We start from the raw sequence: 14,778 nt of genomic DNA on the forward strand, positions 1-14,778 counted from the left end.
AGTTATTGGAAGGTATGCTAAGGGATTGGACATACGAGTATTTGGATAGACATGTACTGATTTATGATTGTCAGCATGGGTTTGTGTATGATAGGTCACATCTAACCAATCGTATAGAGTAGGAAGGTTAAATGGTTTGGACTAGATATACCAAAGGGTCTGTTTCTGTGTTGCATTTCTCTATGGCTCAGTATGATATGGAGAACGACCTGTTCCTCCTGCAGCAGGCTCCCTGTCTCCATACACCTGATGAACCCAAAGAAACGGCAGAGACCGATACAATTTGGCACCAGCAGCATTGCAGGAATTGCCAGTCAGTGTTGAACTCAACATAGGACTGCCTTAGGGACTCCAACTCGGGAATTTTCCCTAGACAGCTACTCCTGAAGCTGACCCCAGGCAGTGCAGCTTTGAGATCAGAGGTTTACTTCTAGATGAGCTGCCAACCATGGCTGACAAGCCCCATCTGCCTGAAGAGTCTGGTTTTAAGGTGCCAGTAACCTGTCTTTGCCTCTTCTCCTGTCAGTGGAAATGATTGCACCAGGCTTAGTAACTGAACCAATACGTGAATGCCAGGAGCTGGACTCGGTGTCAGCGGCTATTTGAGATGCACGCCATTCGGAACATTTGACAGGTTGTGGATAAGCTGCCAACTATGGCTTTGTGGACTCCACTCTCAAAGCCATGTACTTAGTCATTTTATCATGTTTGCTTAGGGTGTAGAATAGTTATTTTCCTTTCAGTTTAACTCTACTATGCTTGCTTATAGTCAAAGATTCAAAGCACATTTATTATCAGAGTATGTGCACAGTCTACAACCCTGAGATTTGTCTTCCCACAGACAGCCACGAAACAAAGAAACACCATGGAACCCGAACAAAGAAAAACAGCAAATTTCAATCACCTTCTATAATCGCTGTTATACGTATAATTTTCAGGAAAATGTTTAGTAATTATGTATTTTCAACAAGCTTGTTCTGCAGCAGGTCTGGCTGTTTCACAGGTTACATCTAATGAATGGAATGTTTTATCTCGTCTTCTTATTCTTCGTCTGTTTCTTCTTCTTGCAACACCTAGTAAAACGAGCATAACCACCAAGTTTGTGCCTCATTCTTGACTTGCAAAGAAATTCAACATTGCTGCTCGTTGATAGGATGGTTTGGTGTGTTGGCTTTCTCTACTCAGGGGACTGAGTTCAAGAGCCGTGAGGTAATGTTACAGCTTTATAAAACTCTGGTTAGATCATATTTGGAGTATTGTGTTCAGTTCTGGTTGTGTCATTATGGGTAGGATGCAGAAGCTTTAGAGAGGGTATACAGGAGGTTTACCAGGATGCTGCCCGGATTAGAGAGCATGTCTTATGAAGAAAAGTTGTGCAAGCTAGGACTTTTCTCTTTGGAGAAAAGGAGCAAAAGAGACGACTTGATCGAGGTATACAAGTTGATAAAGAGGCATAGATTGGGTGAACAGGCAGGATGGAATTGACTAATAGCAAAGGGCATCATTTTAAGGTGACTGGAGGAAATTGCAAGGGAAGTCAGAGGTAAATATATTCCAGAGAGGTTGGTACATGGAATACTCTGCCAGGAGAGCTGGTGAGACAGGCATGGAGATGATAGAAAAAGAGGGTTATGAAGGAGGGGTCAGATTGATCTGGGTGTAGGTTAGCACAACATCATGGACCAACAGGGTTCTGGGTTCTATCCTCTGGATCAATATCATGAGCTCCAATCGAGAGTACCGACATACTGAAACACTGGAGACTGCAGCTACTGGAAGATGAAACTATACATTTGAACTTGACCCTGATGCAAGGTCTAGATCTAAAAAATTGACTCACCCTTTCCTCCACCTGCCAAATTCTTCCACCACTTAGTTTTTTTTTTACTGCTGGTGTGCTAGTACACTGGCACCTGAAGTTAGTACAATACTTCAGGGGAGTCCTTCAGTATGTCTTTATCAAACCTTCAACCACCTGTCCATTAGTACATGCACACAATGAACTATCTAACCTGGACCCACAACACCACGTCGGGGAAGAAGGCATGGCAGCATCTACACTTTGTGAGGAGATTGAGGTGTGCAGGTCTCCACACCCCCATTCTAACAACTTCCTACAGGAGCACCATCGAGAGCGTCCCGTCTGTCTGCAGTGGACTGCAGGCCCACATAGATCAGTGATTCCCAACGGGGGTGGGCGGTTACAATAGACAATAGGTGCTGAAGTAGACCATTCGGCCCTTTGAGCCTGCATCGCCATTTTAAGATAATGGCTGATCAACTACTATCAATATCCGGTTCCTGCCTTGTCTCCATATCCCTTGATTCCCCTATCCATAAAATACCTATCTAGCTCCTTCTTGAAAGCATCCAGAGAATTGGCCTCCACTACCTTCCGAGGCAGTGCATTCCAGACCCCCACAACTCTCTGAGAGAAGAAGTTTTTCCTTAACTCTGTCCTAAATGACCTACCCCTTATTCTCAAACCATGCCCTCTGGTACTGGACTCTCCCAGCATCTGGAACATATTTCCTGCCTCTATCTTGTCCAATCCCTCAATAATCTTATATGTGTCAATCAGATCCCCTCTCAATCTCCTTAATACCAGCGTGTACAAGCCCAGTCTCTCTAACCTCTCTGCGTAAGACAGTCCAGACATCCCAGGAATTAACCTCGTGAATCTACGCTGCACTTCCTCTACAGCCAGGATGTCCTTCCTTAACCCTGGAGACCAAAACTGTACACAATACTGCAGGTGTGGTCTCACCAGGACTCTGTACAAATGCAAGAGGATTTCCTTGCTCTTGTACTCAAATCCCTTTGTAATAAAGGCCAACATTCCATTAGCCTTCTTCACTGCCTGCTGCACTTGCTCATTCATCTTCAGTGACTGATGAACAAGGACTCATAGATCTCTTTGTATTTCTCCCTTACCTAACTCTACACCGTTCAGATAATAATCTGCCTTCCTGTTCTTACTCCCAAAGTGGATAACCTCACACTTATTCACATTAAACGTCATCTGCCAAGTATCTGCCCACTCACCCAGCCTATCCAAGTCACCCTGAATTCTCCTAACATCCTCATCACATGTCACCCTGCCACCCAGCTTAGTATCATCAGCAAATTTGCTGATGTTATTTTCAATGCCTTCATCCAAATCGTTGATGTAAATTGTTAACAGCTGTGGTCCCAATACCAAGCCCTGTGGCACCCCACTAGTCACAACCTGCCATTCCGAGAAACACCCATTCACCGCTACCCTTTGCTTTCTATCTGCCAACCAGTTTTCTATCCATGTCAATGTCTTCCCCCCAATGCCATGAGCTTTGATTTTACCCACCAATCTCCTATGTGGGACCTTATCAAATGCCTTCTGAAAATCAAGGTACACTACATCCACTGGATCTCCCCCGTCTAACTTCCTGGTTACATCCTCAAAAAACTCCAACAGATTAGTCAAGCATGATTTACCCTTGGTAAATCCATGCTGGCTCGGCCCAATCCTATCACTGCTATCTAGATATGCCACTATTTCATCCTTAGTAATGGACTCTAGCATCTTCCCCACTTCTGATGTTCGGCAGACAGGTCGATAGTTCTCTGTTTTCTCCTTCCCTCCTTTCTTAAAAAGTGGGATAGCATTAGCCATTCTCCAATCCTCAGGAACTGATCCTGAATCTAAGGAACATTGGAAAATGATTACCAATGCATCCACAATTTCCAGGGCCACCTCCTTTAGTACCCTAGGATGTAGACCATCTGGAGCTGGGGATTTGTCAGCCTTCAGCCCCATCACTTTTCTCATCACCGTTTCCTTCCTAATGTCAATCTGTTTCATTTCCTCTGTTACCCTATGTCCTTGGCCCATCCATACATCTGGGAGATTGCTTGTGCCTTCCCTAGTGAAGACAGATCTAAAGTACTCATTAAATTCTTCTGCCATTTCTGTTTCCCATTACAATTTCACCCAATTCATTCTTCAAGGGCCCAACATTGTTCTTAACTATCTTCTTTCTCTTCACATACTTAAAAAAGCTTTATCTATCTTCATTTATATTCCTGGCTAGCTTGTGTTCGTACCTCATTTTTTTCTCCCCGTATTGTCTTTTTAGTTAAGTTCTGATGTTCCTTAAAAACTTCCCAATCATCAGTCCTCCCACTCACCTTAGCTCTGTCATACTTCCTTTTTTTTAATGCTATGGAATCTCTGACTTCCTTTGTCAACCACTGTGGCCTCCTTCCCCCTTTTGAATCCTTCCTTTTCTGGGGGATGAACTGATTTTGCACCTTGTGCATTATTCCCAAGAATACCTGCCATTGCTGTCCCACTGTCTTTTCTGCTAGGATATCCGTCCATTCAACTTTGACCAGCTCCTCCCTCATGGCTCCATAGTCTCCTTTGTTCATCTGCAACACTGACACCTCCGAGCTGCCCTTATCCTTCTCAAATTGCAGATAAAAACTTATCATATTATGATCACTACCTCCTAATGGCTCCTTTACTGCAAGATCACTTATCCTTGTCCTAACGGGGCATTAGGGGAATAGAAGGCGTCGGGGGGGGGGGGGCGGTAAGCGGCATCCTAACTCTTCCAAAAAAGAAGGAGGCACTGGAACACAGGAAGAACCGCACTCTGCAGTGAGGGAACACTCGCCATAATACATCGGAGACTCGGCAATCTCACCCGACCTTACCAACCGAACTGACACTATCGGGGATGGATAAATCAGCAACCAGGGTGCCCAACAGTTCCCCTTCAGTCGTGGCATGGAACGAGTTCCTGCAATTTAACAGCTGGTAAGCTGGTAAGTACACTCTCTCACCTTCCTCCACAGATCTACGGAAAACAGGTCGTGCAACACAGCGCCGGCCGGAACCAAACTGTGAACTGTCGACTCCGAGATCTTCAGAGCGACCTCGGCTTCATACGTGCGGTCAAGATTCATCTCTGGAGATTATGAGACCTTAGGTGATTGGTCAATCGAGTTAACTGGAATAGTATAAAGTTAGCTTGCGCAACACCACTCTATCCCGATTAACATTCAGATTCCAATCTGGATCCCTGCGAAAGTAATGTTCATTGCTATCTTCTCCTCGCCGTTCCTTTGCGTGACACTACCCCTGCTTCATCCGTGTCAACATCCGATAGGCGTTCCCGGTTTGTGATTTTTAAAAAATTTAGCCCTGTTAATGATGGATAAATACGTACAGTACAGTGCGATTTCTAAGTCTGAAGGCGGTGAAGCCTTGGATTCTAATGCTGCAAAGAAACAAACTACCCACATACAATGTCACACACCGGGAGTGTGGTTTTATCAGTTCCCGTCAGATCTGTGTCTTACTGTTAATACTGTACTGTCTAATGAAGCCATGGAACCATCAACTTCTGTAAAAACACCCTCAAAAGGCTACTGCGGTATTACTCAGTCGCAGAAGATAAAAGTATTTGAAAAGCATTGCGCACTCGAGTCATTTGCTAAGAAAGCTAAAAATGACCTTGATAGTGGTCTCATTGCTTCTTATGACACTTACAAAATGATAGCAAAGTGTGGAGAATCTCATAATGGTGAAAGATTAATAATACCTGTTGTATTAGAAGTGGTTACCACAGTTCTCAAAATAGATACCAGTATTTTAAAATCAATTCCTCTGCCTAATAATTCTGTAGCTCATCCTATTGAGGAAACGAGTGAAGATATTCAGCATCAACTATACGCAGAGCTACAAAATGTGGGAAACAACTGGATGAGTCAACCGTGTGAAACATGGAGGCATTGCTAATGGCATATGTACAATTCATCAAAAATGGAAAAGTTTATGAAGAGATTCTCTTTTGTAAAATGTTAAAAACAATTATCAATGGAGAATCAATCTATGACAAACTGAAAATGTATATTGAAGATACAAGCATTCTGATTAGGAACATGATTTCTTGTGCACCATATAGGATAGGATGACACGCTGGTTTATTAGCATTTATGAAAAAAATCCAAGTCTGTCTGTAATACACTGTTAACACCGCGCAGTACAAAACTTCACCCAGCAACTATTTTAAAGTATGGCTCTTGTAATATCAACAGAATTAGAGCTCATCCATTAAACAGCAAAATATTTCACCAGTTACACCAAGACTAATCTGACTAATCTGTTGGGAGTTTTTTTGAGGGTGTAACAAGGATGTTAGACGAGGGTAAGCCAGTAGATGTTGTGTACCTAGATTTTCAGAAGGCATTCGATAAGGTGCCACATAGGAGATTGGTGAGTAAAATCAGAGCTCATGGCATTGGGGGCAGGGTTTCAACATGGATAGAAAACTGGTTGGCAGATAGAAAGCAAAGGGTAGCAGTGAATGGGTGTTTCTCAGACTGGCTGGAGGTGACTAGTGGGGTACCACAGGGCTCTGTATTGGGACCACAGCTCTTTACGATTTATGTCAATGATTTAGATGAGGGCATTGAAAACTATATCAGCAAGTTTGCTGACGATACTAAACTGGGTGGCAGTGTGACATGCGAAGAGGACGTTAGGAGAATACAGGGAGACTTGGATAGGCTGAGTGAGTGGGCAGATACTTGGCAGATGTCATTCAATGTGAATAAATGTGAAGTTATCCACTTTGGAAGCTGGAACAAGAGGGCAGAGTATTGTCTGAACGGTGTCGAGTTAGGTAAGGGAGAAATGCAAAGAGACCTAGGAATCCTAGTTCACCAGTCAATGAAGGTGAATGAGCAAGTGCAACAGGCAGTGAAGAGGGCAAATGGAATGTTGGCCTTTGTTACAAGGGGAATTGAATACAAGAGCAAGGATGTTCTTTTGCATTTGTACAGGGCCCTGGTGAGACCACACCTGGAATATTGTGCATAGTTTTGGTCTCCAGGTTTAAGGAAGGACATTCTGGCAATTGAGGAAGTGCAGCGTAGATTCACTAGGTTGATTCCTGGGATGGCAGGGCTGTCTTACGCAGAGAGATTGGAGAGATTGGGCTTGTACACGCTGGAATTGAGGAGATTGAGAGGGGATCTGATTGAAACGTTTAAGATAATTAAAGGATTTGATAGGATTGAGGCAGGAAATATGTTCCAGATGTTGGGAGAGTCCAGTACCAGAGGGCATGGATTGAGAATAAGAGGTCAGTTATTTAAAACAGAGTTGAGGAAGAGCTTCTTCTCCCAGAGAGTTGTGGAGGTGTGGAATGCACTGCCTCGGAAGACGGTGGAGGCCAATTCTCTGGATGCTTTCAAGAAGGAGCTGGATAGATATCTGATGGATAGGGGAATCAAGGGATATGGGGACAAGGCAGGGACTGGGTATTGATAGTGAATGATCAGCCATGATCTCAGAATGGCGGTGCAGACTCGAGGGGCCGAATGGTCTACTTCTGCACCTATTGTCTATAATAATGAAGAGTTTGAACACTTGCTTCTTCCCACTGAAGTGTGCCGCCTGTCAAAATGCTGCTGCTTAAAACCTTTCATTGATCTTTAACACTTCCTTGCTCAAAAGTCGACAAGAGCTTGGGAAACAAGATTGAACAGCATGGAGATGCTGCATACCTCGCCAATCTGCATGACAAAATGAACATTCTAAATATGAAACTGCCCGGTGACAATTTCAAGTTAATCCAGGCAAAAAGTGCAGTGTCCACTTTTATTGGAAAGTTGAAAATACATAAACAAAACAGTGGGAGAAGGAAGTTCTCAGTTTCCCTGCATTCTTTCACATTAGTGATTTGCAAAAGTACTGCTTACACCTGCAGTCACTGAAGGATTTTCAGAATCGATTCAAGGAATTGAACAATCTGGAAATTCCAGACTGGGTAATTAACCAATTTCTTTGCAAGGTGGAAGATCAGGAAGAGAGCTTGCAAGAAGAAATTATCAAAATTAAGAATGATAAAGAAGCAAAAATGCTTTTCAAAAATGTTGGCTTTTGTGGATATGTGGCTACACTGTCATACAAAGTTTCCTGGTCTTCAGAGAAGAGCTAAACTGCTCTTCATTGCATTTCCATCCTCCTACCTTGTTGAAAGAGGCTTCAGTGCAGTGAGCCGCATTCTCACGATATCCACTTGGACATTGTTATATGTGGTTTTTGCTGTCACAACTTGAACCAGTTATTTCAACTCTTGCTAAAAACCATCAAGCTCAAGGATCACATTGTACAGCTAGATACCGTGTAAGCTAGGTTTAAAGACAAATAAAAATTTAACGAATCATTTTTCTCATGTTAGCATATGGCAGATATGTTTTTACACAATGGGGGCTCTAAAAAGTATACTTTGCCCAAGATGGGCATTGGCAAGTATGCAAGAGCTTTAGGGGTGTGATGGGCTAACAAAACTTTGGGAAACGCTGGTACGGATAATAGTAAAAACTGTGGGGAGCATCACCGGAGTCTCCCCCCGTACTATTTATGACATTTACTGTGACCTTTGCAGACAAATGGCTTGAAGTTTTGTTCTGGATCCCTACCACCCATCCCACAATCTCCCAGACCCACTACCGTGAGGGAGGATGTACAGGAGCATCGGGATCAGGACTGACTGTAATAGTTTCTTCCCTCAGGCTGTGAGACTATTGACAGGAGACCCTGTTACCACCGAGGTCTTGTAACTAAAACAGGCGGTTGTTTACTGTTTACCTGTGCTGTACTACATGCAATTTGAATTATATTTTATTAACTTTTGGTAACATTTTGTTTTTTTGTGATGTGTGTGATCTATGTTTTGTGAATGCACCATGACCTGGAGGAACGTTGTTTCCTTTGGTTGTATAAATGTACAGTAAGATGACAATAAACTTGAACTTTCATTATTGCATTTAATGACAACTGAAACATATCCACAGTGAGTACAAGAAATTAATAAGCAAAAATTGTAACATGAAACAAAAACCATTCCGTACACATTAAAGTATATAAAAGTATTGAAACAGTTTCTGAAAGAACAATCTTACATAGAGACACTGTGCTGGCTAACCTTTCATATTTACTGAGAAATTGGTTGAACCTAAGTTAGTAAATAAAATTAAATCACAGAGTCTACTTAAGACTGATTTGGCAAAGTGCTGGATTTATTCTGTAAAATAGATGCTATCAGTCAACTGAGTGAGCATAAAGTGAGTTTAAACAACCACAATCTTTGATTTTTGCAGTTACCTGTCATAATTGACCATAAAACTGTACAGAGCAACTCCACAAAGTCTTTGTGCATAGTTAGATTGCTTATATTTACATCACCTGTCTCTTTCATATCCACAAATTCTTCATATGTTACAGTAACTGATGAATTCACATACTGGAAGGCACATAATTTACAAAACCTGAATCCCACTATTCAGGAATTTAAGCCACAGCTTAGTATCTTTAAATGTATTTATTTTATTTAGAGACACAGTATGGTAACAAGCCCTTGCTGCCCAATTATACCCATGTGACCAATTAACCTACTAACTGGTACGTCTTTGGAATGTGGGAGGGATCTGGAGCATCCGGAGGAACCCCATGTGGTCACAGGGAGAGTGTACAAACTCCTTATGGACAGAGGTGGGTCTTGAACCTGGATCGCTGATGCTGTAATAGCATTATGCTACTGTGCTACCCCACTTGTAACATATTCTATGTATTTATAACATTTACACTTCTCCTGTAACATGTACCAGCTTTGTTCATAATCTTCAGTCTTTTGATGGTCATCTTCAACGACAGATCTACTTCCCATCCCACAAAATACAAAGGGCTCTTTACAGCAGGGGTTCCCAACCTTTTTTTATGCCATGGACCCCTGCTTTACAAAAACACAATAAATCAGTCAAGTGTAATGTTTCAGGACAACATCAAAATATCAACAGCCATTTGGTTTGCAGACATCAACATAAGAGATTCTGCAGATGCTGGAAATTCAGAGCAACACACATAAAATGCTGGAGGATCTCAGCAGGTCAGGCAGCATCAATGGAGAGGAGTAAACAGTCGATATTTCAGGCCGAGACCCTTCACCAGGACGGGAAAGGAAGGGGGAAGACACCAGAATAAGAAGGTGGGAGAGGGGGCCATGGAAGGAGGGCAAGCCAGAAGGTGATAAGTAAAGGACTGGAGAGGAAGGAATCTGATAGGAGAGTGAACCATGGGAGAAAGGGAAAGAGGAGGGACACTGGAGAGAGGTGATAGGCAGGTGAGGAGAAGAGCTAAGAGGCTAGAGTGGGAAATGAAGAAGAGGAATGGGGGTGGGGAGAGGTTGAAGGAGTCAATGTTCATGTTTGTTTATTTGTTTTCATAGATGCCGTCTGGCCTGCCGAGTTCCTCTAGCATTGTGTGTGTGTTGCTTAGGATACGTGTTAATACCCAATCACACTCACTCACCATCAATTATCCATACAACTGAAAACTTGTGCAATCTCTGCAGAAATAACCACAATTTGATTAGATTTAACCACAATGTTGTCGGTGATAAATAGCTAACAAAATCATCATATAAAGAAAATATAATTAGCTTTGCTTCAGCTTTATGCAGTTTTACAAAACATTTTCTGTGATGGACTTGGTTACCAACTTATAGTTTCCAAGACAACCAAAGAGGCGTTAGTTAGACCTTTGAGAGATGTTCTAGAGGAGAGGCTCCCAAGTTGGAGTCCACAGGCCCCTTGCTTAACGGCATTGGTTCATGGTATAAAGAGAGTTGGGATCTCCACTCTAGAGATTGTCCTTTGTTAGTAAACCAGAGATACATGACAAAGTATTTGTAAATTTAAAAAAGAGGTCCTGAGTCACGGTTCCACAACTTCATTGAAAATTCCACAACTTTCACTGTGACTAACCAGACTGTACAAACTAGATGCAAAAATCTGAAAATTTGTGTAACCGCTTATTTTCTGATTTATTTCTTAAGATGCTTCCATAAAGTAGAACCTTGTTGGATAAGAACAATACGAAGTATAGAATAACTCCCCCATGGATGGACCCAAATCCGGCTGTGAAAGGAGGAGGGACGGACACGGGGCTGTCAATCCCAGCTGGTAAAAACAGAAATGCCGACAGAAGCTCCAAGACCAAGATTGAAAGCACAAGCCACAAGGCCAAGGGCAGAGGACTCTGGCGAGCTGCTTTTAACGGCCTATGCCTCAAGAGGGTCAACGGGTTTAAGGAGAAGGAAGGATGAAATATTTCAGTCTTGTTCATTTTCATTACGTGCAGCAATTAAAACTAACTTCAAAATAAAAGTAAGCTGGGAAAACGCTGCTGCAAGAATTATCACAAAGCTCAACAAATGTGCTTCCCCATGAAATTTCACAGGTACACCTTCAGAAAACGGGATAAAAATAAAACCATTTAATGTCTAGAGTGTATCTAGACTTATCTACAAAATGTAACTATTCTACAATAAACATCACAGTTAACATAACAAGAACAAAATAATCCTTCATGTACAATGCGCAGTGTCGAGTATAACCTCAAAAATATCCCACTCTCCATGGCCACTCTATTAGGTACACCAGCTCATTAATGCAAATATCTAAGCAGCCAATCGTGTGGCAGCAACCCAATGCAGAAAAGCATGCAGACATGGTCAAGAGGTTCAGCTGATGTTCAGACCAAGCATCAGAATGGGGAAGAAATGTGCCCTAAGTGACTTTGACCGTGGAATGATTATTGGTGCCTGACAGGGTGGTTTAAGCATTTCAGAAACTGCTGATCTCCTGGAATTTTCACAAACAACATAAAACCATAATACATAGGAGCCATTCAGCCCATCAAGTCTGCTCCACCATTCAGTCATGGCTGATCCCAGATCCTACCCAACCCCATACACCAGTCTTCTCGCTATATCCTTTGGTGCCCTGACCGATCAAGAAACTATCAACTTCTGCTTTAACTGTACCCATGGACTTGGCCTCCACCACAGTCCGTGGAATTTACAGAGAATGTTGTGAGGAACAATTTAATAAAAACACCTAGTGAATTGCAGTGGACAAAATCACCTTGTTAATGAGAGAGGTCAGGGAATGGCCAGACTGGTTCAAGTTGACAGGAAGGCAACAATTAACCCCATGTTACTACAGTGCAGAGGAGCATCTCAAAATGCACAGCCTTCAAGTGGATCACTGCAGCAGCAGAAAACCACACCAGCTTCCATTCCTGTACCTAATCAAGTGGCCACTCAGTGCATAACACGTTTAGAAAGAAGGAAATGGATAATCATGAAACAGAACATATTTGGAAATGTTTGGATTGCTAAACGGAGAGAAGGCATGCAAGTATCTCCGAACTTGAAATATGTACAATTAGCCTGTAGCAAACATAGCAAGAGTGGTGTGTCCAGGGAGGAGTAGCACCTCTAGTGATGGGCTTGTTGTGTCCATTCTGGGGCAGCTCACTCACTTTGGGTCGCACCAGACTTTCAGCTCTCACCTGCGGCTCCAAGTAGCAGTTTGCATGTGACAGCAGCCACACCCTGGTACACCTCTTCAACAGGTGATGGCAACCAGTGGACCTCATACCTCAGTGAGATAGGGACATGCTTGTCCTAGCATGTGATGTCAGCTTCAGCAGACTAGATGGATGAGATCTACAGAGAGATCCAATGGTCAGGAAGGCATTTCCTCATGGAGAGTGAAGGACATGACAAGGCACAGAGGAGTCATGGTCATCCACTGGAACCACTGAAGACCACAGTTGGTGATGACTACTGGAGGTTGAGAGTGAGGAGCTGCCCCAATGCAACATCTTTTCCACTTTAAAAACTCTCCTGCACAGGCTCCCTGTCATCATCAGATACAACAGACAACCACCATCACAACCCAAAACAATCTGAACATCTCCAATCTAAAACTGTTGATTTTAAAAAGGTGAAATATACATTTACACAGGCTTCTTTGTTGTCACATTACAGATATTCAGAAAAATTATACATTGTATTGTCCCTGAGAATTGGCATATTACAAAATAAAGTTGAAATTCTCCTCACAAGCAAATCACAACCAAAAGAGGCCTCTCGTCTCCCAGGCAATAACTGTGAATGATCGTGTTGTAATACTGCTGCATTTTCCTCACGCGTCCACTTCATTCGGAAAACACATTCAGATTACATGGATAGTCATATGGAAATGAGAAATTTGGACAAGCAAACCCTAAACCATACAGATTCTGCAGCTGCTGGAAACCCAGAGCAACACACACAACTCAGCAGGTCAGGCAGCATCTATGGAGAGGAATAAACAGTCCATGTTTCAGGCCAAAATCCTTCATCAGGACTGGAAAGGAAGAGGGAAGAAGCCAGAATAAGGTAGTGGAAAGCGAGGAAGGAGTATAAGCTGACAGGTGAGATAAGAAATCCAGAGCAATACATATAAAATGTTGGAAAAACTCAGCAGGTCAGGCAGCACCTATGGATATTGAACGAACAGTCAAACTTTCAGGTTGAGATCCTTCTATGGGACTGGAGAAGAAGAGGGAAGATGAGAGAATAAAAGGTGTGCAGAGGGCTGGAGAGAAAGGAATCTGATTAGGAGATTCTTTCTCCTATTTTTATAAGAGAAATGGAAGGAGGTGGGGATCCATGGAGAGGTGATAGGCAGGTGAAAAGAGGCAAGAGGCCAAAGGGGAGAATAGAAGAAAAGGGGAGGGGGGGAAAGGCAATTTTTTTTAACCAGAAGGAGAAATTGATATTTACGCCATCAGGTTGGAGGCTACCCAGGTGGAATATGAGGTGCTGCTCCTCAGCCTGAGCGTGGCATACCCTATCCATTAGAAAAGAGTCCAAGGAGCTCATCAGATTTCAAGAGTAAAGATCCTACCAATAAGGAAAAGGCATTTGGTGATACAAAGTTTAACAGAGCACCGAGAAAAGAGATTAGAAACCCAAAAAGACTGATTCAATGTGATTAATAATCCCCAATTTTGTAAAATATGGAGCACTACAAAAAGGCTACCGATAAACTCTAGATTTACATCAATAACGTTGCTTAGAAAAAACACGAAAAATAGCACTGACAGTTAATAGTTATACTGGCGCTGGCAAGGCTGCTGTAAAACATGGGAGGTGTGTTTAACCTGTCGAGAAAGACACTCCCTGGTAAGGTTCTGGCGGCGAATGCTGTTGCGGTTGACGAGGTGCCTTGCATCGTGCTCTTTTCCGCGTTGAACGTGGCGGAGCTGACTGGCTTGTACCACAGAATCTGTTTGGGTGGCTGTTGTAGCCGAGTAGAAGTGAATATGGTGACCTACTCGATTAGCGGTACTCCCTCTAGAATGAGAAAAAAAAAACGCAATTACTAATGATATCCACTGTGTTGAGCACCTTTGGTCTATCCACAACAGGGAGGATATCCCAGCAGCCATCTTAATTCCAATCCCTTTCCCATGCTCCTCTTCTACCATGATGAGGCAACACTCAGGAGGAAGAGCACCTCATAATCCATCAGGTAGCCTCCAACCTGATGGCATGATCATTGATTTCTCTAATTTCTATCTCCTCTTTTTACTTTCCCTATTCTGGCTTCTCTCTCAGCCCTTCTCTTATCTTTACCCCCCCACCCCCTCCCCCTGGTGTGTCCACATTCCTCTACTATCAGATTCCTCGTTTTCAGCCCTTTACCTTTACCACCCATCACCTCCCTGCTTGGTATCCTCTGTCTGGTACGGAGGGGCAAAGCACAGGATCGGAAAAAAGCTGCTAAAGGTTGCAAACTCTGCCAGCTCCATCATGGACACTAGCCTGGCCTGCTGAGTTCCTCCAGCATTTTGTGTGTTGCTCTTCGTTTCCATCCTCTGCGTGTTTA

General features: G+C 42.9%; 1 protein-coding gene across 1 annotated transcript in view; it reads right to left on the reverse strand.

Moving 5' to 3' along the window:
* Positions 1 to 14,778, reverse strand: part of ccne2 (cyclin E2) — a 58,001-nt gene that overhangs the window by 31,147 nt on the left and 12,076 nt on the right. Inside the window, exon 4 of the mRNA XM_059985131.1 lies at positions 14,051 to 14,243. Within this exon, the coding sequence (XP_059841114.1) occupies positions 14,051 to 14,121 (71 nt within the window). The 5' untranslated portion in view covers positions 14,122 to 14,243. The remainder of the gene's footprint in view (positions 1 to 14,050; positions 14,244 to 14,778) is intronic.

This window comes from Hypanus sabinus, chromosome 1 (genome assembly GCF_030144855.1).
Source record: "Hypanus sabinus isolate sHypSab1 chromosome 1, sHypSab1.hap1, whole genome shotgun sequence".
In the NCBI taxonomy this organism is placed as follows: Eukaryota; Metazoa; Chordata; class Chondrichthyes; order Myliobatiformes; family Dasyatidae; genus Hypanus; species Hypanus sabinus.